This window comes from Dermacentor silvarum, chromosome 8 (genome assembly GCF_013339745.2).
Source record: "Dermacentor silvarum isolate Dsil-2018 chromosome 8, BIME_Dsil_1.4, whole genome shotgun sequence".
Taxonomy (NCBI): domain Eukaryota; kingdom Metazoa; phylum Arthropoda; class Arachnida; order Ixodida; family Ixodidae; genus Dermacentor; species Dermacentor silvarum.
Genome location: NC_051161.1, coordinates 23,796,494 through 23,823,037, shown reverse-complemented (window position 1 = coordinate 23,823,037; position 26,544 = coordinate 23,796,494). Strand labels below are relative to the sequence as shown.

The window sequence follows — 26,544 nt, the reverse complement described above, 5'->3', positions numbered from 1 at the left end:
TTAAATGTAACTAATCCGATTGGCAACTGAATTGAGTTAAGTTAATTAAATGAGTTAAATTACAATTATTTCACGTCTCAACGCGACTGAGGCTGTCTTAAAATATGTGTGAGCGGGAGTAAGCGCAACAGAGGTAGCGCTAAGGAACAGCTGAACGGGCACGTGTGACACCGCTGATTGGTTGCTGACATGGCCACTTCCCTCTGGCGTCGTGAAAAGAAAGGGTGCGCGAAGAAGCCTGGTCTCCGAGATTGGGGGGCGAAGCGCGCGCTGCCCGATCTCGGAGGCTGTGGAAAAAGCTAATTATGCTACTCACGTGTCCCCCCTGCGCGATGCGGATGGCGCTGCGCAGCCCGCTCTGAATCTGGCCCATGTGGACGACCCCCGTGACGCCGACGATCTCGAGCATACCGTCGTAGTGCGTCGGTTTCGAGAACATGTCCTCCTTCTCGGGCCCCCAGGGGTTAGCACCGGAACCCCAACTGCGACGACACCAGAGGACACTCACGTTGCAGGGTCTCGCATGTTGAAAAGCTTCGTAGCACAAGCTGCCATTCCTTTTTCAAAGAGGATGCATTTGAAGCATCGACTAAAATTTTTAGCCTGACTGATCGGAAAGACTTCATCAAAAAATTAATCGATTAAAGGATTTGTTTACATACGTAAGCGTGAGTTAAGCTATCAACAAAGCTAGCAATATATGTCATTCATTCATTCATTCATTCATTCATTCATTCATTCATTCCCCCATTCATTCATTCATTCATTCATTCATTCATTCCATTTCATTTATTAATACTGTCAGCCCTATTTCGGGCTATTAGAGGGGTGCATGCAAACAGTTCTTAAAGTACAATCGATATTCATGCATGAGTGAAAAGATCGCTCAATAACAAAAAAGAAGACACAACTTATGGATAAAAGCTATAAAAGTAATTAGCGGTCGCAGCGGATCGAGGGTTAGAGAATATTAAAGTGCTGATGTTATCCTAGAAAAAAAAAATCTATAGTAAGGTGAGGTAACCACAGCATCTGGCAACACGTTCCTGTGTGCAATTACTTAAGGAAAAGGCAATTCTTAAAGCAGTCATAGGGAGGGAATCAACGTACTACGGTGGATGGCGACGTACGTAAACGTTACATAAAAAGACATACCGCGCTATAAATCGATAGTTACTTGTCAACGCCACTTTGGCGTGAGTGGGCATATCAAGCATATCAAGGTCACTCACACTCAATCAAAGGCTCAGCTGCGTAGGCAAAGGAGCTCGTTAACGCTCCCTAGCAGTACATAATTCATTTGCTTATTAATAGTCATGCCAGTTGCACTGAAGATGTACTCTCACGGTTGGCTTTTGTGCCGAGGACACTCACAGGAGCCGTCTAAGAAGGAACACTAATGCTCAATCTGTCTATTTTCCTTGATGAAATCGCAAAGCAGAGACGACGGCGCCCCTTCGCTTGCCTGATTTGGCTCGTAACCTCAATCGATTACTCTCAATAAAACATTGATCACCAATAAAGCATCAATCGATTAATCGGAATTAATCGATCAATCGTTCACCCATTTTAATATTTTAAGCATTTTGCAGTTTTAATGCAGAAGACAGGATGCGAGAGTGTCCGCCATACATAAATCTTCTTGTGTCCGCCTGACCCAAAACTCAAGCGTAGTAACGTCCTAGCGTCGATTTTCTCGAGCTCTTGTTGATCACGCTGCTGTGCAACTTCCTAGCAATTTACACGCGTTTAGAAAGTCACTACAATCGTTAGGCTAAATCTTCACCTCTCATTGACGTTCCCTTCAAAAAATTTGTCGAAGTTTCACCCGGAAGGCGAAGCATCAATTGCGATAGCAAATTAGTAGAGAGCTATACGGAGTAAGGATAGTAGTTTTATCAGCTGTATAAACTTGGACATGCAGCAGCACCAGCAACGCGCATAACTGTTGTCGACGCCGTCGGCGTTTTGCCCACGTTCGCACCGAACGCGCGCGGCGTTGGTGACTGTTGCCGGTGTCTCTGGGGGCGGCTCGAAGGTTTTCGACGAGATCAGAATGGGACACTCGTCCAGCAGCGTCGAAAATCTTACCCACCTTCTAGCCTCGCAACGTTTTTATATAAATACGCATTTGGTGCCGCAGCTAGACGTCGCCTCCCTCCCTAGACGTCGCCTCCCCTCCACAGCAAGCGACGTTCTGTGGCCAGCTACCACCGCAGCTACTGCCCCACGCAAAGCCTTGAGGGAGTGGTCGCCCTAGCGGCAAATCAACATATTCCAGCGTTCTCGCACATGGCTGTAGCACGACATTTCCCGAGTACCGGAGCGTTCCAGACGGTATACCTACCTGAGAATGTTGAGAATAATGATACCCTCTACAGGGGGCAGGTCGACCACTTTGCCGTCCACTTCAAGACGGATTTCTTTGTGCAGATCCTTCCAGGTCTTCCTGCTCACCATTTTGCGGAGACCCATCTTCACGTACACGCCCTTGTTGTGAAGTCTGAAAGAACACAAGGAGAGTCAGTCAAGCCCGACATCAGTGCGCGAATGCAGTCGTTCGCGAACCCTTACGTTAGATAGAAGTACTGAACAGCTGAAGAGGGGCTATTTCGGGCTTCCGGTGCAGAAATTCTTGCCGTCACGTGACTAAAAGGTCGACGTGTACAGCGGCTCTGGCTGTGGCTTTTTTCGTGAACGCTTCTCCAACTTGCGCACGGTACTATTCGTCATATATGACTGTGCGAGGCGGAGTATAGTTCATACGTGCGGATATACAGCTGGCAAAAGCTGAACGTCGTCACTGAATCGCGTAGTTAATCGCGGAATCCGCGATGCAGCCGTCACTTACGCGATAACAAAATCAAAGAAAAGCAGTTGCATTCGGGAGAAGCATTTCAGGGCTACTTTTAAATCGGCGATCTTTGTTTGACGTCACGTGAACATGCATTACTGGAGCATATGTAGCAAAAGTCTGTTCCATCAAGGTTAATCGGCACATGAAAAATATGCTATATTTGCAATTTGCTATTGTTACAACCCACCCGTCTCAGATGCGCTGTCGTGTTTTCTACTTTTGTCCATATTTTCTCTGTATGTAAAGACTTCTCAACTATCGCGATTTGATCTTACATCAGTCTTGTTCGCCCTTCGTTCGGAATACAGAGCACATGCCTTGAGACGGCGTTCAGAATAAATAAATAAATTGTGCTAGAAAATTGAGAGAAGAACACCTCATTCGTCGTTGAGCGCAAGTACGCAAGCAAGCCTGGCATTTAAAATACCGCATGTCTGCTCATCGAGCTTTCGCAAATGACGCGAAAAGGCGTGAAACAACATTATTATATTTCGGGCTATGTTGCGACATATTGCGTGGCTTTTCTCGTGCTAATAAGACGGTGAAGAGACGCGGCCGAGTGCCACGCGCTCGAAAGCATCCCTCGAAACATCGTAATAAGGAGCCTCGGGGGTGGAGGGGGAAATGCACTCGCCTGCTGTTGAACTTGTTTGGGTTCTCTTCTCGGGCGTTGTGGAAGTCGAGGCAAAGGTCTGCGTCGATGCCTATGCCAAAGTAATTGTTCATGACGAATATGGCCGTGTTGTCCTCCGAGGTGGACCCCGAGCTGTTGGTGAGTGAGCCAGGCTTCTCCTCCGGCTTTTCATCCGAGTGGAAGACCACCGTCCACCTGTCCAGGCGAATCTCCTCGGCGTCGATGACGTCCTTGAGCAGAGTGAGGGGGTCCTCGCCACCAGTGTAGCCGGGTCCCCAGCGCAGTACGCGCGCCAGGTCATTGCCCGTGCCCAGGGGCACGATGGCGCACGGCGGGGACTGGCACTCGGAGTCCTGGCCAACGTTGTCCAGGCACTGGAGCACCCAGCCGACGGTGCCGTCGCCGCCGCACACCAAGATCTTGTAGTCGCGCACGTGTCGAAACACGTACAGCCTGCGATCGCGTTTATCCGTGTAGAGCAGCGCTCCAGCGCTTCCCTCAGTGGTTACTCGTTCAGAGCCTCCCAAGTCTGAATGCTATAGGACCTCGACATTTTCAATCAGCTCGAAAGGTCGCTGCTACGCTATTACAGAGATGCCAGATTGCGCGACAAACCGTGATCGTCGTAATGGGCTTCACCGTGTGTGTTATAATAGCTCCTTCTGTTCTATCGTTTATTAACGGTGCTCATCAATGACATTTCTATATATGTACAGCTGTAGATTCTCGAGGGCCCCTGGCATTTTTTAGCACTAAAATAACTAGAGTGAAGTCTGGCGCTGGTGTCCGGTGATGATTAGAACAAGGACATGTCTGCCTCATTTCCAACGGCCGTCTCGAAGCTAATTTGTCATTGTCAATTAATTGCGTTACACTTATTAGCCTCATTTATACATTCATTTTGGTCACCTTTTTTGGAACACATTAAAGGGAAAGAACTGCTTATAATATAAAAAGTAACTATCGATTCATGATTAATTCATAATGATTAATTCATTAAATCATGATTAATGAAAAAAGATTAATGAAATGTATACAAAAATGCTAGATAAAAAACACGTATAGCATACCTGATTAAATCACGCAGGCTATGTGACTATTTGTCACCACCGCGTTTCAAAGGGAAGGCCATTAAATCATCTTCATCATCATCATCCGAATAATCGAGCGGGTCAGAAAAATCAAGCTCCGAAAAATTGATAAACGACTGTTTTGAATCATACATTTGATTATATTTTGAAATACGCCTTGCCCTAGAGTGAACCGAAATTTTGAGAACCGTAAAATTAATTGTGTCAATACGGCAGTCGTAAAAAAAAAGAATCAAAATCGCGCATTTTAGGATAAAATCGTAAATGTTGGCAGGTAGGCTTGTCGATTTCGTGACACAGGAATATCCACGTACTAGTCACGATTCCTACGATTGCTCACTGATTGCAACGCCAGATTTCACTGTAGCAATCTTAGTATGGAAACTGTATGAACGAAATAGCGTTGGTATATACAGACAACACTGGTAGACATTCTTACCCAGGTAACGGTCCACTATTCTCCAAGTCGTACACTTGGTAAGGGTTCAGCATTTTACGAAAGGATGTGATCAGTTCCAGGCCCTGGCATCCTCCACTCTTCACGTTCACGAATACCAGTAACGGCTGAAAGAAAAGAAAATTCGGCAGACACAATTAAGACTGCTTGCGTGTGGGAACGCGAAAGCATATTATACCGCTTGTAGACCTTGGAACGTCATGGGCGCGCTCATTTTATACACTCATGACGTGGCGCCACCTCCTCCCCATTGTCCGCGCCGTGACGTCTGCCCAATGACGCACGCACTAGGCCACACCTCTACTCTGCCACGTGGCTGTGACGTCACGTGTGCAATGACGCACGCACTGGGCACACCTCTAGCAAGCGTGCTCGGTTCGCACCACGGAGGCCCAGGTTTGATTCCCACCCGGACCTAAATTAATGTAAATTCCTTTTTCAACGAAATTAATTTACTTTGTTTACAAGAACCTCCCTGAGAAATGTGGCGTCAATCCGGCGTCGGCCATTTTTGGTACCATCTCTCGGTCACGCACTCAACAGATTTTCGCGTAATGGGTCGTATAATGCTTTCGCATTAACGAGAAACAAACAAATGAAGCTGACGTCAGTAACGCCGAAACGATCACACAGGCTGTAGGGACCAGCTGAAAAATTTACTTTCCAATAAAATTCTTCCAATATGGTGCTACAATATGAACTCGCAAGAATCTTTATGTACCACTGGTCATACCTGGTGTTGCTGCGAAGACTTTAAAGTAATTATTGAAAACTGCCTGTGGCCGATAGCACAATTTTAGTCCCTGAGCTAGTCTACTCTAAGAGACGGACATTAGTTGCACGAGAAATCGAAATGCGTAATACACTAATGAACAAAAATTCATTAGTTAAGTTTTAAACTAATTACCTAACGTCACATATTGCAATTTACACATAGTAACTTGTGAGGCTGCAAGGCATATTCACCTGAAAATAATTCTGTGGATGACATCATTTTCGAGATATGAACCATCAAACTTGCTGTAAAATGCTTTTAACAAAACGCCGTTTTCTGCATTAAAGCACAAAAGTAACTGAACCGCTAATGTATTTCTTCGCAAAGTTCAGGAATTAATATCTAGAAACTGGTGTCATCCTGAGAATTTGTTCCAATTGGATCTACCTTGCGAACTTCCAGGCTACAATTTGTAAATTGCGATATGTGCTGTAAAGTAATTAGTTAAAATTATCCACTTGTTAGTGAAACATGTCCAAATAATGTCCGCCTGTTTGGCCAATCCAACTCAAGGATTATAATTGTGCTGTCTGCCACACATGATTTTTAAAGTTACTTAATATCTTCTCAGAAACACCCGATATATGTGTAGTTCGCATTTAATTTTTTATATGCGTTGTTGGGTGTTCAGTTATGTAGATATGTGTAGGCATGTCAGCAGTCTCGTTTGCAAAAATCTCAACTTATGTGCGTGTTTCCAGAGTCTTTTGTTCATTTTTACTGGTTTACGGAACTTTGTGCGTCTCTTAGTGTCATTTTACTCTCTCTTGTGCCTGCCTTTACCCGTGCGCGCAACTTCACAAATTTTCGTTATATTTTACTGTCTCCAGTGTCTATAGTTTTTTAAAGTTTTTTAAACGATGTAATTCTTGCCTGCCATGCTGGTCTTCGTCTTCTTTAATTTTATATCAATAAAAAAATATACCTCATTTTTTTCTTCTTTCTTTTTTTCGACCAGCTTTCTAATACAGGCAGCCGCACGTTTGCATAACTACACGTAAGAATAAAATTGATGCAGCTTGCCGGCCCGCCGCTTTTTTCCTGCTCTGGGATACGAGCCCACAGCGCAAGGGCGCGGGGCCAGCCGATACAGCCACTCACCCTGACACCTTCGGGGATCATTTCTGGGATGGTGTTGGGCAGGAGTAGGACAAGAAGGTTTTTGTCTTCGAAGCTCGACTCCCTCAGCATGTAAAAAGCCTTCACTGCTATGTCAGCATTGTCGTAGGTGATGATCAGGGAACCGTACTCATAGTATATTGGACCTATTTGCTTGAATTTATAAGCTGTAGAGGAGAAAGAAAGCGACGAAATGGCGGTTAGAAAAACAGGAAACTGTACAGTATACACGTAAACGCTTCAGCTGCTTCAGAAATGTTACTTGGGACTTCAGTGATTGCACACGCAGTTAATGTCGATAACTTTATAAAGGTTTCAGTTATAACCCCTTCAGTCACGGCGTCCACATTTGTGGACGCGATCCAGTTTTGCCATTTCTGTGCAATGATAGCGTGGAATAGAGCACAAACATTAAGCTTAGAGTAAGTTTAACATTTTTCTAACCTAAATTACTTCAGTTTTGCTTCTGAGTGATATGTATCGTTACAGAGTACGGCTTTGTTGAACGCACTACCGTGTTTAACATGCCGTTTGACGTGGGGCACGTCGGTAGCAACCTCGAAATATTAAGACTTAGAGAATGACGCCAACCTCTAAGTCTTAATCAATTTTCCCAACCAGACAGGCAATTCTGTCGAAATGTTTAGCTTCAAACCTCGAAATATATATTTTTCTTTCTTTCTTGAAATGCTTGCCGCCAATAAGTAACTTGTGCATGTGATTCGAGCGGGTGATTCAATACTTCTCATGAAGAAACGTAGCATGACTGACTTTACAATATTCAAATATATGGTTACTCTGTAATTATGATGACTCATCACAAAATGAACAAAGAGCCAATCTACCACCTTGACTTGCTTTCAGTAGAGTCTCAAGCACCCTGGCATAACATTCTTTATGTTTCACACAGGTACCGACAGTCGATCATTATTAGTGACTGAAGGGAATAAATGACAGCAATAATGTTAACGCAGCAATGAGACCATGCCCCTATGATTTTTTGTATCATAACAAACACGCAGCAGGGGAAAGAAAAAACATTACTGATCCGCAAATTGTCAGATACTGTGAACCACAAGAGCGCTACAAAAATAAAAAAATAAATATTACACGCTTTCCAAGCCTACACAAGGTGACAAAGGCACGATCTCCTTGCGTTTGTATTTTTTTTGTAATCTGTTTGCGCACTGCAGTAAAATTGCATGGCACAAACAAGTGCAACACTGCATTGTGCAAGAACTTAAGTAAAGATCTGTAGTCCAGAATTTTCTTGAACGCATGACTTTTAAGATATAAAAATGTAGCACGCAGACGCGCGCGGTACTCACGTTTTCCTAAAAGGTCTACTAAAATTTTCTCATACTGCCTCTGGGATAAATTTGGAGGAAGGTTTCCAACGAAAAGGGCAACACTAGAGCTGTAGCAGTCCTCTTTTTGCTGGAGGTAGAACCTGGTCAGGTCTTTCTGTCGTATCGACTCCTGAAATTGAACGAACGGGCAAAGCAAACATGCAGAGGTCATCGCGCGGTACTGATCATACTTGTGATTGCAAGCTCTGATTTTCAGTTAAACCTTCCCTTGAGTAAATTACGAAAGTTCATCAAATCCGCAGTAAGAGCTTCAGACTGAAAAGACATCTCGTTCATGACAGCGATATCTACAAGAACTTACATAAAAAGTAGTTACTGCGGTGCTTAAATTCGCTAACCATGTGCGGTTTTTACACTAAATTATGGGGCATTACGTGCCAAAACCACCATCTAATTATGAGGCACGCCCTAGTGGGGATGGGATTCCGGAATAATTTGGACTACCTGGGGTTCTTTAACGTGCACCTAAATCTAAGTACACGGGTGTTTTCGCATTTCGCCCCCATCGAAATGTGGCCGCCGTGGCCGGGATTCAATCCCTCGACCTCGTGCTTAGCAGCCCAACACCATAGCCACTAAGCAACCACGGCGGGTCGTTTTTTACACTAAAAGCTACTTTACATGTTTTCTACCGTGAGCAGAAAGTTTGACAACATAAGTGTATATTCAACTCTAGAAAAGTTGAACTTCCTTTTCTCGAAAGTAAATGGCCAGGAACATACTCTGAAACTTGGCAGTGTGCAAAGTCAGTATTCGCACCCAATTTTACGCTCTTAGAAACCGCTTATCTTCGACTGGTTTACTGAACGCAGTAACTTGGGGTAAATATGAACGCGGAGTTCTATACAAACTAGTTTCTCCTGGAGCTGAGACTTACTCTGGCAATATTTTTAAGCAACACCCAAGGACCTTCTTGATTGTCCATCACTCTTTCATGAACAGCTGCGGAAGAAAAAGAAAAGTTGACATTGCAGCCGCGAGTTCCAGGTGAACTCGACGTTCAACGTGCGGTCGACTCGACGAGCGATACATACATCCTTTGTCTAGCGTGACTTCGGATAGCCTAAACTTGTTGATGTCCGAAGAGTCCAGCCCGAATTTTTCGAGCGCCTGGATCATAATTTCTTCTACACTCGTGTCACTTGTCACTTGAATCACGCGGTAAATGTCCGCAGACCTGAAAGAAGCAAACAGAAAAAAAAAATAAGGAAAGAAAGAAAGCGGACCATGCAGTTAGTTTTCCAACACTGCTGCCAACAGAAATTTGTTGATTGACAATTTGCCACGCCTTGTTCTGAGCTGCATGCAGAATCAGCTTACTGCACCTAGTTCACCAGTAATATTATCAGAAACAAGGCAACGCCTCAGTCGACCTCGATTTCACCACGTTCAGAGCGCATGCGCAGAGGTCCTGCCAGCACCCCCAATAACAATACTCATTTCTCCTTGTTTTCCCGCTATGCTTGGGGTCAAGACAACATTGAGAGGAATGCAGAGGAGAATGACATTGCGTATTTTTCGAGTAAATTTTAGGGCGAAGCTAAAGAGAAGGAGGGGACGTGAGAGGGAGTGGGAGGGGGGGGGGGGGGTTGGCTCGTCGCGAAAGTGGCCTATTCATAGCCGCGGATAATTCTCGCAGTTTTACTACCAACCAGTAAAAAAAAAATTAAGCCAGTTCCACGCTCCTGAAATCTGATGAAACAGCTGCGCTCTGCAAGCGTGGGTGTATAGCGTAGCGGGTATAACGCTCACATTCGGACCGTGAGTACCCGGGTTCAAATCCCGCCTTTCTCTCTCTGTGTCGCTCTCTCTCTCGCTCTCATTTTCTCTTTCTCTCGCCCATAGCAAGTTGTGTTACAATCGTCGGTACAACGCAATCATATATGGTTCCCATAAATGCATACGTTCTGGAAGCGTGGGTGTATAGCCTAGTGGTTATGACGCTCGCCTTCGGACCGTGGGTATACCGGGGCTCGAATCACGCCTCGCGAAGAAAGTTTATTTTATTTAATCATTCATTTATTTATCTCGCTCTTTCTTTCTCTCTCTGCACCTCCTCTCCTCATATCACACTCTCTCCAATTCGCTCGAAACTGCGAACACCATCGCTCCGTAGGGATCAACCTCGACCTTAAACAGCTCCGTTGCCAAAGAAAATGACGCCAAAGCTCACCTGAGCTTTCCGGGGAAGACCTTGACGTATCCCTGGTCCGGGTTGGGAGGTCGATACCTGAGGAAAATGGCAGGCCGCTTCCCTTCCCTCCGAGTCAGGCTTTGCACCGGCATGAAGTCGCCCAGTTCTTTCTCGTTTTGGTCTGAAACAGAGCGGCCGTTCACGTGGGGTGCGTGACGCAGCACGAGGAAGCGTCATTCAAGAAAATATACAAAAACAATAAAAAATATGACGTTTCCAGCTTCTTTCACATGTACAAGGTGAGACCGCAGGTACAAAAGTTATTGCAATTAATCCAAGCGAGTCGTTTCAGCCTAGCCAACCATGCTTCTCGTCAAGTTCTCTAATGTGCCCTCTGCACATTTTTGAGAATATATTCTATGATTAGTTAAAGCGCCACGCTAGGCCTTATTATATTTTGTGACATACTGCTTCTCTCCTTTTTTATTATTTGCCATATATGCCTCTCCCATAACCGTCACGTACTATGTTGTCGTTATGAGTGTCATGGTTGAACAACCGAAACCGAGAATGAACAGAACTAAGTCTAATATTAGCGCCGGCACTGTCTAAATATAAAATGTAGCTTAAGAAGCTTGCAGTGTTAAGCATCCGTGCTGATACGAACTTTTCCTGAAGGTCAAAGAACATAGGACCCAATCAAAGTAAAACAGTAAAATGAAAATTTCATCCTAATCCGACGAACCCGATCGACGAAGGTGAGATATAAAAATTATATGCAGCAACTTGACCTGAACGTTTTTTTTTTCCTTTCCAAACGCTAATACCACGATCTCCTAAGACCAATTTAAAGCAACAGTGGTGTTAGAAAATTATCAATGTTATTTTGATTCTTGCATTAAGTGAGGAAGAAGATGCTACGTACCATACACATCGGTTATGTAGTAGTGCTTTGGATCTCCAGATATATGGAATGCTCGCAATGCAGCACCCTGGAAGGATAGACGCTTGTATTAAGATCAGGACACTCTGATAAGCATATCAACACGAGAAACTAAAGGCCCATTACACTTTCAGACAAAAAACTACGACTGCGCCGCTTGTCATTGGCAACTGCACCAATAAGTAAGAACTGAGTCAGCGTGCGCACACGAGCATGGTATATTAAGTAAACCATGCAAACTGAATTCTAATACCTTCAACGTCAGGAGATCAGATGCTCCGGCCAGCAAGGGACGCATTTGATGCAATAAGCCGCTTCTTCAAAGGGTGGTTTAAGGAGGACTGAAATCTGGCTCCATTACGCCGCACGGCGCAGGCGTGGTAGCACGAGTGCGTCTGCGCAGTACAGGCTCGAACGAGTCCGCGCATGCGCAGTGCCGCACTGGAGCGGCGCCCATGCGTCCGCACGTTAATCGAATTCCAGGTGTGCTAAAACTCCACTAATTACGCCGGCGAGCTTATGGTCGCGGCAAGATGCATGTCAGCGCTGGACTCGCCTTGCTCCGCTGACGAATCAGCAACGACCGCGAGTGCAGTAGAGTACTTACGATGATTTGTTCCCTAGTTGCATTGCGTGATACAGTGATTGTCCTGAACATCCTTCTCTTCATTGAGGCGTTACCGTCGTATACTTTGATTATTTCTGGGAAGAAACAAATGGAACGCAGACGCATATGAAGCAAAAGTGTTTGGTTGCCGACTCGCAAGAGTATTGAACGGTTATCATCTCATGGTAATCACAACAGAAACAGAAATTCAGGAAATTGAAAGCACTGACGTACCTTCATCTTTATCTTTTTCTTTTGGTGACGGATAATCATCAAATTCTTTGCTTTTGAGGTCCCCTGTCGATGAGAATTCCTCCGATATGCTTCTTGCTGAAATTGAACACAATAAGAAAAGCAGCAGATTAGCCACGGTTTAGGTACAACGCGAGAACGTGCACCGGCGACCTGCTATTTTTTTTTTTTTTTTTTTTGAGCCGTCACGCGCGGCCAGTTCTTGCTCGAGGAATCGGTGCCTGCGTCTAGGAACTTTTGAGGTCGTATATAATAGAAAGCATCACGTGCTAAGGACTGGGAGTATATTGCTAGAAAACAACAATGTCTAAGGACGGAGAGTGATTAAATAAATGGTAAAAAGGAGCTATTGTGTTGCTGGTGTAACTATGCTAGTGTAGCCGAATTAGAGCAGTCTAACAGGGAGATCAGGTTTCGCCTGTGATACCAAAATACTACGCAAGAGGCTTATGACGCGAGAGACACGAACAGAACAAGCGCTCCAAAAAAAATAAAAAAAGATAAAGGAATGAGAAACAACCCTAATCCTTGACTTAGGTGTCTGCTAGTGGCACTCGCATCTTGGCGTTGGTGTACTCTGGTGTAGGGCGGGAAACCGAACTCGGAAAAGCAAGCGAACAGAACTGGCGGGAAACCGCCATGCAAAGAGGAGCGGGTGAAGGAGTGAAAAAGGGCGAGGAGGGCGCAACGCGTAGCCCCCTAGCGGATGGCGCACGAAGCGCACCTTGCGCCCCCTCCGCCGCTGACGTAAGAGCATATAATGAGCGAGCGACGGAGCAGGCGCGCGCCGGGAGAGGAGAAGCGAGAGAGGAGGGAGTGAGGTCACCCCTTCGCTGTGTTAGGCAGGCGTTCACTCTGTGTCAGCTGGTGTGTAGCTTGTTTTTAGCTTGTCTTTATTTTAATTAGTAATGAGCGGGTACCCCTGGATTAAGTGTGACGTCTATGATTACGTCACTTCTGGTCTTGGACCTGTACTGATGCGGTGGGTATCTAAAGTGTGCGATTGTGTGCTTTGGTGTAGGGCAATTAGACTTTCCTTAATTGTTTCTAATTATTTCTGACACTTAATTAGCTCTTTGCTGTACTAAACCTGTGCTCTGATATCATATATATCATCAATCATAAGTAGAACCATCGATATCTACCTGTTTCTATTGTTGTGATTTATTTTTAAGTTCGTCCCACCTCTGTGACAAACCGGAAGTCTGTCCCTAACCGGAAGTTGCTGTGCAATAAACAAGAGTGTCACTCGGTGCTCCTGCCACTAAAAGAAAAAAGAAAGAAAAACCGCAAGCAGGATGAGCGCACCTTGCCGTCTATTTGCTGTCTGCTCACGTTGCTCTTATTACCGAATACGCACCAGACATCCCAACATTAAAAAAAAATTGTTGTCATTGTTCTGTTTTTTCTAACGTCGTCGCTGTATAGACAAGGTGAATTTCACCGTGTCGTATAGTAGTTCCTTATAATCACAACTTCTCTGTTCGCGTATAACAAAAAATGAGTTTTGTGTAAAAGCAGAGGTCGGCGAAATGAATAGTACCGTCACGGACAAGAACTTCAGCGAGCGTAATCGGTGGCTGCAGTTCCCTGAGTGGTGTGTGTTATGAGCGATGCGTGAGTGAGTGATGTGATCACTCACGCGTTTGGACAAAAGAACTGTGGTTTATTTAGTATTATCTTTTTTTCGTTTTTTTTTCTCGATTACGCTATATACAGACTCGACGGGCGAATGATAAGCAGCAGGCTTCGAGGACCACTGACGTCACTCGCTTCTCGAGTTTACAACAAATGCCAAATAGAGTCCTGGAATATTAGTTAACCGATCTAAACAGACTTCTAGCACGTTTTACTGGTCGCTTTCAAGCGCTTTAGAGCCCCGCCGCGGCGTTTTGAGTATCCTGCTGGTCGAAATCCAGCGTTCGAAACACATTTGACTGGAGATCCAGCTCAGAGCTCTCGTGTACGCTCTCGCCATCGATCTGGGAGAGCAACCGAGGTTCGATAGAATTGCGATCACGTGGCTCGTCCGATTGCTTGGGAGCAGCTGAACACTCGGCTAAGGAAGATTTTCTCCGGCTCCAATCTCGAGAGGGCTCCGCGCCGCTACAAATCGAGTCGGAGCGCGGTATAGGAACCGGTCGAATGCGTATACCATTAAGCGTTACACTCTTCAGCGCCTGTTTAATGAACGCAGAATTGGGCGGTGCTTGCCTATGCTGGGGTAAGTGGCCCGCGCTAGTGTCTCTCTCCTGCGCATCTCCACTCCGATGATGGTTTCCAAGGGAACGTCCGTGCGCGGAATGCTGACGGCCGCCGGAGGAAGCATGATGCTCTCCAGGACGCCGAAGTTGCACTCCTGGGACAGGGTCCGGTAGCACGTGGCGTGCGCCTGCGCAGTGGCAACGCAACCGCATCAGCTTCTCTTCAACACGCGAGTAGCACTTGAGTGAAAGCTCGCGTTACTAGAAGGTTTACGGTGGGAAAGGGTTGCATAAAATGCTGTGCGAGCGACAGAGAATGAAGAACAGACAACGAAATATACTTTGTCAGTAAGAGAGACAGTAAGAAGGAAATGCAAAGAAGTTAACCAAGAAAGTGCTCGGTTATGCTGCCAGGGAACATGGGGAAGGAAAAACAGGGCAAGAGAGATGAGAGGAAGGGAAGATAAGAAAAAAATTATTCGGGAGGCAGTCATTGTGAGCAGATTCGCAAATAAATGTTCGCTGACAATCACAAGCGTTTGTACTGTCCAGCCGCAATCAGGAAGAGCGATATGAATTTTATGGCGTTGCGCATGCAAGAGTGCTCAGGCCAAGGCACCAGGTTTTCTTTGTCAGTGAACTGCATTCAATGGTACTGGAGCTGGCGAGCTATTAGTACTACTTAAGGAACAGCGTAGATCAAACATCGCGACATCGGGAGAAGTCAACAGCACGTTGAGCGAGTTTGATCGATATGACGATGATAGTTTCTGCGTCGCCAGGAAGTGGCGTCCAGGTAGGGCAAAGCGATGCATTCCCGTCATAAGAATGTTCGAAGATTTCAAAGAAGTTCGAAAAAATTGAAAATTTTCGTTCTCAAAGATGCGTACGGGAACACCGGCAGCCGTTACCAAATGAAACTACGACTCAAACGTGACGGAGGTGCCGCGATTACAAGAATGTTCGCTAATGGGCCCTAGGCGTAACATTTTGTAGCCTTTAGTTGCGCGGACCTCGCACCTCAAAGAGTAGATCAAGAGCAAGAAGCTTCTCATTGCGAATTCTAGGGCACCCTGCGCTTGCTTCTCAAAGCCGGAGAGGTTTCCGTTATTTATTTATTTTTGAGAAAGGAACGGCGGGATCTATGTTCTTTGTTGCTAGCAGCACAAAACAAAGAAGAGACTCTGTTTCCAATATTGCTAGCCCAAACAATCGGTGGTACGCGGATCTCCCGTTCAAGATCGAACAATTTAACCTCTCAGCAGCGCTTGACTGCCGAGACACTTGAGAGCTTCCAACTGTTTTGTGCCTGTTTGTTTTCCGAGTTCCGGTTATCTGGAACGGTGTACTCGTTCGCTTTCCTTAATTTATTTTTCTTCCGCTTCGCTAAGTTCCGGCGCTAAATGAGGAGCACCAGGATGCATAGACGGGAGACCTACGACGCTTTGAGTAGACGGCACTGGCAATAGGCACTCTACGGGCTCTGGGCAGGCACAAAGGCGATTGCTAGGCTCCATGTGCAGGACATACAGCGGGAAGCATTGCTATTAAATAGTGCGCGCGAAGTTTTCAAGTTTCAGCGTGTTCCACAACGCAAGACCAGCAGTAGGCTCAAGGACAGGTGATGTCGCACGCTGAAACAACATCAACAGCCCCCACAACATCATGGCGGCCGAGATGACGTCAATTTGCACTCCTTCCTCTCTTCCCGTCCTGTCCTTTCGTAACTTGCGATACGATCGTTAGTCTAATGACAACCATTTTTCCTCATTCATTATTGCTCTTTCAAGCTCCGTCTTTTTGTAGGTTACGTACTCTCATTGCACTCGCATCGCGCCAGCCATGTCGGCTGATGGCTCACCTCTTACCAGCATCTTTGTCACCTTGTTCTCGAGGTAGTGGTGCGAATTCAAACTTTATTTGTGACGTCTACTCCGTCCTGCTCTCGTGTGTGGAAGTCACCATGCCTCCGCTCCATGGCGACGCAGCTACGCCTTCAACACAGCGGCCCGAGGAACGCCACGATTGACGCGTGTTTGTTTTCGCTATGTCGACGCCCACAAAGCGGAGCGGATCGCGAGGCATAAAGCTCGCTTCTTCTCTCGCATCGCCGCTGCTCAGAGCAGCAAATAAACAAGGCCCCCCTCCTGTTTCCTCTAGCGAGGCTATTAGTGCCCGTCCGCCGTTCCAGCGAAACGAGAAGGCAAAGATAGCTCGGGACGCCTCGTTACATTCGGTCTTCTCGGACCTTTTATTTAGCCCCTCTCTCCCATCGACAATATACCTCGTGTTGCCCCGCGAGAGACCACCCCGTACAACAACAGTTTCGTGGATTTAGACACCGTATGTAGACACTTACAGCGCCTCGAGAAAATTTAGCGGGTGGGCATCAGCGGAACATGATACTACAGGGGAGTGCTTGTTTTCTTATCTCCGCCATTCAGTTAGATACAAGGAGAGACACATGACACTTTGGCCGAACCGCGACAATTTTTGACGCACGAACTGCGTCGACTGGTGAACAATTTCTCTTGTGCTTCGTTGCGGTGTCGCTGTGGAAGGAAGAACTTTCTGAGCTGAGCCGAACGAATTGAGAAGCGCTGTCAATTTTTCGTGAGCAGCAAACAGTCGGCTGACCAAATTGTCATGTAGATCACCAAATAATGACAACAGTACAAAAAACGAACGTAGCATGTTTTCTTTTTTGCCCCCCTTTATTTTCTGCGTGGTTTTACTGCGGATACGTACATGGCCTCTCGCTGATTCCAAGCAGTCAAAAAACAATGAACTAATTAAATTCCGGTGCTTTACGTGCCAAAACCATGATCTGTTTATGAGGTACGTCGTAGTGGAAGACTCCGTATTAACTTTGACCACCTGGGGTTTTTTAACGTCTAAAGAACCTAAATCTAAGTACACGACCGGTTTTTTGAATTTCGCCCCATACAAATGCAGCCACAGAGGCCGGGATCCAACCGGTAATGTCGAGCAGGCAACAACAAGAGCATCAGGATGATAAAGAGGGCAACTTGGATAGGAATAATTTTTTGTTGTTATTGTTCAGCAAGCAAAAAAGTCTAGACAAATTTCCAATATGGACCATATTTCTGTGCACTCTAAACCAAACTGCACACCTTGGATGACTATACAGTTTCGTAGAATACGACAAGCAAGAAGAGCCCAATAAACAACGCGCTAACATTCGAGAGCCAACGTTAAGCTTACTTCATTGTCTATCTTCAGAAGTTACGATTAAAGTCATTCTTCAAAGAGAAAAACTGCTCATCGGACGTCAGAAAATCGATGGTCAAATCCAAAATACAAGAGGCATCCTTTAGCCGCATATAGTGCATATGTTTTCTGACTGTACAGCACAATCAGCGGTGCCTGCAGAGGAATATACGCCAGGTGGGATGTGGATACCTCAGCAATAACGCGTACTGGCAAAAGGTGAAGCGCAATGCCCGCGCACTTACCGTAACGCCACACCACTCACAGCGCATACCGGCCAGACACTCGGCCGACCAGCAGGTCTTCTTACACAGCTGGCACTTGGAATTGGCGGGTAAGTTGCCTTCCCGCCAGTGGTGGAACTGCATCACCGACGGCTGCGAAGTTGCGGTTGACGATGCCGTTACTCCAAGGAATGGTTCGCGCGAACACAAGTACACGCACACACAATTGGGGACACTTACATGAAACTGAGTTCTACGCGTCGTTTTGGGTAGCTCGAATGCCCATCGAACACCATGGGCACATGGAATACTCATCGAAGAGCAACGGAATTCTACATCTTCACATTGACGGCATCAAAAATTGACTTAGCACCGTGCTGTAGTCTAATGGATTGACGTATTGACGTACGACAGTGAATTTAGGAGACGTGATGCTTTTTTTCTTTTTTGGATGCACCGCGTCAAAAAAGCTGAAAGACCAACGAAATGACACCGATTCGCACCTCTGTTGCAGTGAGCACGAAAGACAATCTGGGCAGGTAACACTCATGTGCGTTGATTTGCCTGCGTTGGTAATCTTTCGTGTGCGCGCAAGTAGTGAACGATAACATGCTACGGCTGCAACAAAACGCACTATACCTTATAGCTATCTCGAGTGAATTTCGTACATTACGATAATCCCTTTAACAATGATTTTGCAGGACAGGACTTCGTGCAGCAGTACGCGCACACGTAATTTATTTCGATTATATGTGCTGCTTGCAACATGTGCGCTAATATACTCCAAAGTGCTACACCAACAAGATCTCCAAAGTACTGCACCAACAAACGCCTGTGCCATTAAAAGCGCCCCTATAGGGCATAAGTGCATGCTATTGCTTGCGCTCGCTCGCTGTACTAATCTTTCTAAATGAGAATTCGAAGAAACGTCGACATAAGCCCACATTGACAAATAGTCCGCAATGAAAAAAAAAGTTGTGCGACTCCCGTAGCCCATGCAACACTTACTTTATTTCTACTTGGAGCATAGGTAGCACATTGTTTGCAGTCTGCAACGCTGAAGTCTTGGCACTCCAAATGCACACAGTATTCACAAACTGCGCAGTAAGGAAAAAAGAGAAGATAAAGTCAGTGAGCAGAATGGGAAAACATGAGCAGATATTGTCGACATCTTACGGCTCGCGCGCACTGTGGATAATTAAAGAGGAGAATGGGTCAAGGGTTCTTAGGGGAGACTGGCAATCTGCGTGCATCGTTAGTTACGCGTTGTTCATGATGGTCGTGTTTTGCGGTCTGTCTGCTTCGGCAGTCGGTAGATTTAACAGAAACTACGCCGAGACTCACCTTCACACCTAACTGCACAGTTGTCTTCGATTCGTTTCCTGCAGACGTTGCAAAATTTTCTTTTGAGGTGACCTGCTTCCGTCCAGCAGTGGGGCACTGGGTTCTGTAGGGAGGGTGAAATCGCCAGAGTGTGAGACACATTAGAACAGCTTTTTTTTTTCTTCTCTCCATCCCCTACAGCGAGTTCACGCCATTTTAAGAAGCCATCATCATCCTCATCATCGTCATCGTCAACCATAGCAAGATTAAATCTTTAGTGCACGGTCGAATCTTTATTCTTCTTTCTTTCGAATGTACACGTATACACAATTGTTAGGAAGAGGACATTATCTGGCACACAACAAATGGGGAGTGAGAGATGGGGGAGAGGGGGGGGGGTGGCACCACTTGTTCTAACCCGTCAAATAAATGGCAATGAAAGTGCATGGCATGGCAGAGCCTGAATCAAGAGTTAAGTAAAGATGGACGGACAACTCTTGAAGAATGCTGCTTAACAACCTCGCCCCCCCCCCCCCCTCGGCACGTGAAAACAATATAAATCTGCACGCACAAGATGTTTTATGCCGCAAGGCAATCTTTCCAATAGAAAACAAAAAAAAAAAACGACAAAAACTGCTTATTTTCGAATAGGTTTGCACTTCAGCGTTTTGTGTTGTCAGTTTACGAACCTAGCGTTTTTGTTAGAATTTAAAACTTTCTACTTACAAAGGATACTATTCAAGATACAGGATAATGAGATACTTACTAAAGATACTTACTTAATTAGACTTTTACTTAAGCTACAGACTTACAAAAAATGTGTATATGTGCGAATCATTATACTTTTGTTCAGTAGCTACATTTGTTTGAAATCTAAACAATAAAAGTGGAAAAATCCTTCTCACAGTCGTAAAAATGCAGGCAAAATGTGATGAGAATAGGCTGCGTCATACTCACTTTGATTACATTGATTGCAATAGTTGAACAAGGAGAAACCACAGTCTTGAGGCATCTGTCGTGAACTACAAAATTACAAACTGCAAAGAGAAAGAAAACAAAAATAAAACAACGGTAAGTGGACTGAAGCTCAACACTTACGCAACATCCAACACACGTTCGTCAAGTGAATCTAGTATTTGTGAGATTACTGAGAAGAGCAATTCTGTTTTCTTTTCTCCGAGGAAATGATAAAGACGCGGCACATAAATGTCCGAGTCGGTTTTCTCTTCATAAATTCCTTAAATAACTCCTAAACCGACATCATTAAAAAAGCATAATGCGGATACTATTACTGATCAAACGCAAGTGCACACACTGCTTCTTGCTCACGTTACGTTTCGAGCATAGGTAGATTGTACTGATGCATAGCTGATAAGAACCCATTGGTCCTCGGACAATGAATTATCGAAGGCATATCTGCAGTACTCGCATGAAAGAAAGACATTGCATGCCTTTATTCTGTTTAATTATCGTGTTATCGTTTTTTGCATCGCATGGCCTTGCAGAAAATCCCACAAACTGACTGCCTTTCCTCTGTAGTTCTTTTTTTTTCTCTCTCCCACGAATAAAGAAAATAGAAAAAAAGCTCGCGCACCACAGAGAAGTTTAAGTATAAATGCAGTAAAACGGGCGCGTTCGATATTAAAACACACAAGTCGAGACATGATATTCCGCGTCATTGCGGTCTGACAAATCCACTTGTAGAAGCACGTCGTACCATGTCTCAGCACTATTTTTTGCAAGAGGCGCAGTCTCTACGCCGGCAACTCTATACTACAGTAGGTCTAATCGCCGACTTCGGAAGACGTCACATCAGAAAAATGCGGCTTCGTCGGCTCAACGTCTTCGTGCGTCGTTCAGTGGCAAACAAAACACAAGGACATTTAAAGTAACCTGCAAGCAAGCCCAAACAAAGTCTGGCACATAACAGAGCTCGAATGACGTCAGTCGTGGGAAAGCAAGTAATAGTTAGAGACAGAGCTGCTTGCGAAAGCTAGTGAAGCAAGCGGGTAATCACAAAGTGACGAGCATTTCCTACTTTCATAATAAGTTAGCACATTTTGATGTCCTTAACATTATATTCGAATCTCTTTCTCATACTCCTATGTACTGGCTCTATACTTTCACAACTTTTTGGTGACGCCTTTTCTTTCACCGCGGCGTAAAACTGAAACGAATACTTTATTTTACCTCAACGCTGCTTAAGAAGGTTGCAAATGTTAAAGGGGCACAATGCCTGACAAATGTTTCTGTGCCTACATCCCTTTATACTATTTTGATAATTATGGCAGTTCCTATTTGGCAGCTTAAAGCGAGAAAAAGACGCATAAGACTCACGCAAGTCCCATCAATAACAATTGGTAATTTACCGAAATGGCGGCTCAGCAAAAGACTAGGGCACCACAATTCTGGTAATTAAACATGCAGCAACTAGCCCAGCAACGTGTTTTATTGCACGAATGATAGGCAGCCGTTTTACACACTTGGCCCGGCACAAACAATATCGCGAGCGAAAAAGTCAAAATCAAAATGCAGCCATCACGGACAGCACCCTCCTCCTCCACCCCTTAAATATAAGTAAAATAAACCGTCACGTAAAATAAACTCAGCTCAGTGACCTTTAGCCGTCCTTATCCTGATCGCTATCCACTGCCCAAGCTGCGAAGCACGATCGACTACTTATGACTCAACTATAAATGTTTGCATCCTACTAGGGCACTGCGCACCAAAATAAAGCTCTATTTAAAGAAACAGATCCCATTATTCGCGTTTACCAATTAATTGAGTTCCGGTGCGTAGGTGGCCCCGTGTCGAATATGTCCTTTTGTTTTCTCGAATACCGGAAAAGAAGGCAGCTAGCTACGTCGTATTTTGCCAAAACAACGGATGGAAACGTCATCCTCCCACGAACGACAGCATTGGACCGGGATGCGTGGGCGCGCCTTATTTGCGTCGTAGAAGAGGAGTAAGAAGTTCCAGGCCAGTTTCACTATTGCGTCGGATATAATAACCTCCTTTGCACTTCCTCAACTCAGCAGCCCAAGATCGAAACGAGACCAAAAGAAAATTGTTTCCTTTTCTTTTTTTTCTTTTTTTTTCGGACACGACTCCCCATCAAGCCCACCTGAAAACATAATCCTTAACAAATGTTTCAAAAACATCCTTTCGCATTTCTGAATCTACATTACGTTTATTGTTGTATTGAGTTACAGTTCGTTTATCGTTGTGTCAAAACGATTCCCTAGCGTGACGTTGTAAGAAAATATTTGTTTTATTGTAATAACAGTGGCGAATGATGAAGTGTCAAAAATAGATAACCGAACAAAGAAATTTAAAAATTCACCAGCCCTTCCCCTGTCGAGAAAATGGGGGTAAGCGAAGCTTGTCACGTGTGTATCTGTCCTTAGTGGTGATTTTCTTTCTTTCTCTCTCTCTTTCTTTCTTTCTCTCTATTTATTTCTTTTTTTTCTCTTTCTTTCTTTCTCTATTTATTTCTCTCTTTCTTCCAATCTCTCTCTGTCTCTTTCTCTCTTTTTTTGTCCCTGGTATGTGCCATTAAGCTTGGACCCTTTCTGCACTATCGCCAGGATCGGCCCACTTTTCAGCGTGACACCGCCGCCGACACTTGTGAGCCTATAACGCTTCGCTTAAAACGGGGTCATCCATATCTCTTGCGATATTTTCTTCCCTTCGAGGATGGACATTGACTGTCACTGGCTTTGACGCTTACATTATTATATCACAACGCAGCTCCCCGTAAACCGTCTTCCCTTTCTTTCCAAAGCGCAACAGCCTGAGCGTTGGGTTTTGTAGGCCTGCTCATTTTCCACCAACGTAGTCTCGTTTCTCGAAGCGCTCCTGAATAATTCGCAACATTTTTGCTCGCCCATGCTACTGAACATTATATGTTGCGGCGGTAAAGAACGTTATCCTGAAGTAAGAACATGTTGAGTGAAGGGTCGATGGTGCCGGATTGCAGACGGTCAATAATAGAGAGTAACGATGGATCTCTACGTTGTTCGTCGGCCACATGGATGAAGTCTGTTATCGCCAAGACACAGGTGTCGGAGTCTGTTTCAGTGGAGTCGGGTGGTTCAACGGGATGGCGGGAGAGGCAGTCGGCGTCGTTGTGTAACTGGCGAGCCATGGCAAAGACAAAGACGTTGTAGTGGGGCTGGGTCAGACGGAAACTCTTCTGTCAGACGGCAGACGGCAGACGGCTCTTCTGTCAGACGGAAACCTGCTGGAACCTGTGCGCGCTGTGCGCTCTGTGCAGTCTTGACTAGACAAGCGCTAGCCGTTTACTGGTAATTAAATACTCCCCGTAACAATATAAATGAAATTATAGCATTTGCGCCTCCTCGATAACACCACCAAAGAACTGAAGGACGCTTGTCCTCCATTTCTTCGGTGGTGTTATCGGTGGTGTTACCGGTGGTGTTTCGGACGCGTACGCGAAGTCGTTTTAGACGCATGCGGCGTCTGACAGCAGAGGCGGTTGACGCTCTCGATCATTCAAAGCTGCAGCAAAACCTCCCCCCCCCCTCTCTTGCCTTTCTGAAGAAGCTAAGAAAACTGAAAATAACAAGATTGTAATTAGAGCATAAGCAAATAAACTACAGGAACCGGACTTTCTATATACTACTACCACCACTACCACTACCACTACTACTACTACTACTACTACTACTACTACTACTACTACTACTACTACTACTACTACTACTACTACTACTACCACCACCACTACTACCACCACCACCACTGCTACTAGTACTACTACTACTACTACTACTACTACTACTACTACTACTACTACTACTACTACTACTACTACTACTACTACTACTACTACTACTACTACTACTACTACTACTACTACTACTACTTCTATGCGGGCTTCCAGCGACTTTCTGGCTAATTGCAGCAAGCGTTCAGTCGGTCGCTATCGGCAGCAGTGAGCTAAACGCGGCAGCAGTGAGCTAAACGCGGAAGCGGTCGCTGTTGGAGGCCATACTTTTCTGTTATGTCAGCCGTAACTACACCTACTGTTGTCCGTGGCAAAAAGCCTGCACTTAGGCGTCCGATGGTACACATCGAGAGCTCGTGGACCATTCTCGACTACGACTGCAGCTTTTGGATAACGACGCAGATCAGCAAAATACGGTCACGGTGCAAACTTTTGATGCACTTTCTAAAAGAAAAGCAAATGCGGCCAAATTAACTCGCGACCCTGCGGTACGTCGTCTCCCATGCAACAAGTGTACCTCATTTTGACGTTAAACTCAATTCTTATTTTACCCTCACAGACGATCGACATTACAGAAGGAACGGACACGTTCTCCACACAACATAAATATACATAGGTAGGGTGCAAAACGGTATCTGTCAAAATTCACAGTGTAAGACACCACACAAATATGGTAATAAACAGAGATATGGTAAATAATCTCAATCAGTCACCTAAATAGTCAATCGAACAATCAATGATCTAATGCCTGCCCAGCCTTGCCTCAACTCTTCTGGCGAGGGCTGGCCATAGGATTAATTTATTGCTCTGTGACGAAGTGATCCCACATGTCCCCAAGCTCACGAACAAACATGTCGAGCACATCGACAGCCTCCATCAAGAGCCACAGCCGTTATTCAGAAACAAGAATGCTGCTGCACCGCCAGACACGCAGCTAGCACGAACGCAGCGACGACAGTGGCCGGACAAGCGAAGGAGGGCAAAATATTGATCCACAGTCTGGCAACAGAGAGCGCGCCAACCAAATTTGAGAACAAAAAAAGTAAGGAGGCAAGCCCGAGATGTGTTACGTTTGGAGCTAGATGTCCGCGCTGCCCCTCACCCCCTACCCCCCCCCCCCCAATCCTCCCCCCAATCTGCTGGTGCCGCAGTGGCCTCCTCTCCTGTTGTAGGTTCGGTGGCAACTGCGCTTTCCCGAGCTCGTGGTGCCCTCTGTTAGCGCCAGCCGAGTTCATGTCGACCCTTTACTATGTAAGCAGCACAACAAAGCTTCGCTTACACCGAATTCCACAGTGCGCGGGGTTCTGCATTATATATTTCGTTTATTTATTTAATATTACCTTGATAAACGGCTCAATTCAGAACTTCGCACAACAGAAAATGTGGCTTCGCTCAAACACGCCAGGGAAAGTTACTATATTACCGCTGCTCCGCGCGACGATGGCAGAAAGTTGCAAACATACGTGATAGGTCGTGAGACACCACGCTTCACGTTACTGTGGCACTAGAAGTTTCTTTTTGTTAAGCTCAGTTCCCAGTCGCTTCTCTTCTTAAACCAGTTCTCAATTATTCGCCACCGTCTGTTGACCTAATACAAGCTGTTTGCTTGGCGTAACGGAATCCAGCTACACAGTGAATACCGTCAAAGCTGTCCGGCTTATATAATTTTCATGATTTAATCAAACTGAATAAACGTCATCACCAATAGGGCATAGGCTGTTTGATAAACTAAGCAAGACCAGCAGCAACATCGGCGAAATTGTTTCTGCCATTCCGTACCGTCGCTCAGCGCTTGCCAGCCGTTGCGCCCCTGCCCCTTCGTGTGTGCTGCCGGTGCCCCTGCTAGGCGTGCTCGACGGAGTGCTTATCGCCGCTACAGGAAGCCAACCTAACAAGTTTCGCTAAAGATAACTTGATCCCCGCTCGGGTCCAATAATCGTTCAAGGTCACTCATCCATGTCGGTGTGTATATTCGGCGCGCCGTGTCAAGCACGCGACGCGCTATCCACTGCTGTCAGACAGATGGCCGGGCTAAAAATACGTTCCCGTACTCGCCTGGTGGTCAGCGCGAAACGGTAGCAACGTCAGATGGAGCGCGCAAGATGAAACGGCTGGCTGCGATGTTTCTCTCGCACCACGTCGAACTCGTTCCTATTTTTCTCATTCTCGCAGAAGCACGCGTTGCGCACTGCTGGTCCAGCGCCGTAGCACGTAAGCAAAACAAACAAAGGCGCACTGCTGCGTCCCTTCGAGAGCAACGCACGTGTTACAGTCACGCAGTTAAATGCTTCGAGGACCAACGCCGCCGAAAGGAATTAAAGGGCGGCTGAAAAACCGCTTTTGTTTACTTCTGTGCCTCCTGTGTTACTTGAATATCTTTTTCTGTGTCGTCGAGGAAGAGAGAGAGGAGTCGCTTTGTTGAAATTTAGGGACGTTAATTTGCCGGCATACGCTGCTGGCAACGCGCTTGCCGCCGGTGTGAATATCGCGACACGCTAACAAAACGCGCTCAACTATTTCTCCGCAATTCTCACTCAGAAAATATCAATAGTCGTCATCGCATTTATTGTCAT

At 45.6% G+C, this 26,544-nt stretch overlaps 1 protein-coding gene across 2 annotated transcripts in view; it reads right to left on the bottom strand.

Annotated features, from left to right (window-relative positions):
• Positions 1-26,544, bottom strand: part of LOC119460815 (diacylglycerol kinase theta-like) — a 64,893-nt gene that overhangs the window by 16,986 nt on the left and 21,363 nt on the right. For both annotated transcript variants that reach the window (XM_037721909.2, XM_037721910.2), the window contains exons 2-18: positions 20,179-20,258; positions 19,243-19,345; positions 18,907-18,995; positions 17,920-18,051; positions 14,454-14,631; positions 12,222-12,317; positions 11,988-12,082; positions 11,363-11,429; positions 10,477-10,618; positions 9,338-9,480; positions 9,181-9,245; positions 8,262-8,412; positions 6,916-7,100; positions 5,022-5,146; positions 3,492-3,944; positions 2,348-2,503; positions 317-482 (exon numbers count right to left, since the gene is read on the bottom strand). In XM_037721909.2, coding sequence (XP_037577837.1) covers positions 317-482; positions 2,348-2,503; positions 3,492-3,944; positions 5,022-5,146; positions 6,916-7,100; positions 8,262-8,412; positions 9,181-9,245; positions 9,338-9,480; positions 10,477-10,618; positions 11,363-11,429; positions 11,988-12,082; positions 12,222-12,317; positions 14,454-14,631; positions 17,920-18,051; positions 18,907-18,995; positions 19,243-19,345; positions 20,179-20,258 — 2,426 coding nt within the window. The remainder of the gene's footprint in view (positions 1-316; positions 483-2,347; positions 2,504-3,491; positions 3,945-5,021; positions 5,147-6,915; positions 7,101-8,261; positions 8,413-9,180; positions 9,246-9,337; positions 9,481-10,476; positions 10,619-11,362; positions 11,430-11,987; positions 12,083-12,221; positions 12,318-14,453; positions 14,632-17,919; positions 18,052-18,906; positions 18,996-19,242; positions 19,346-20,178; positions 20,259-26,544) is intronic.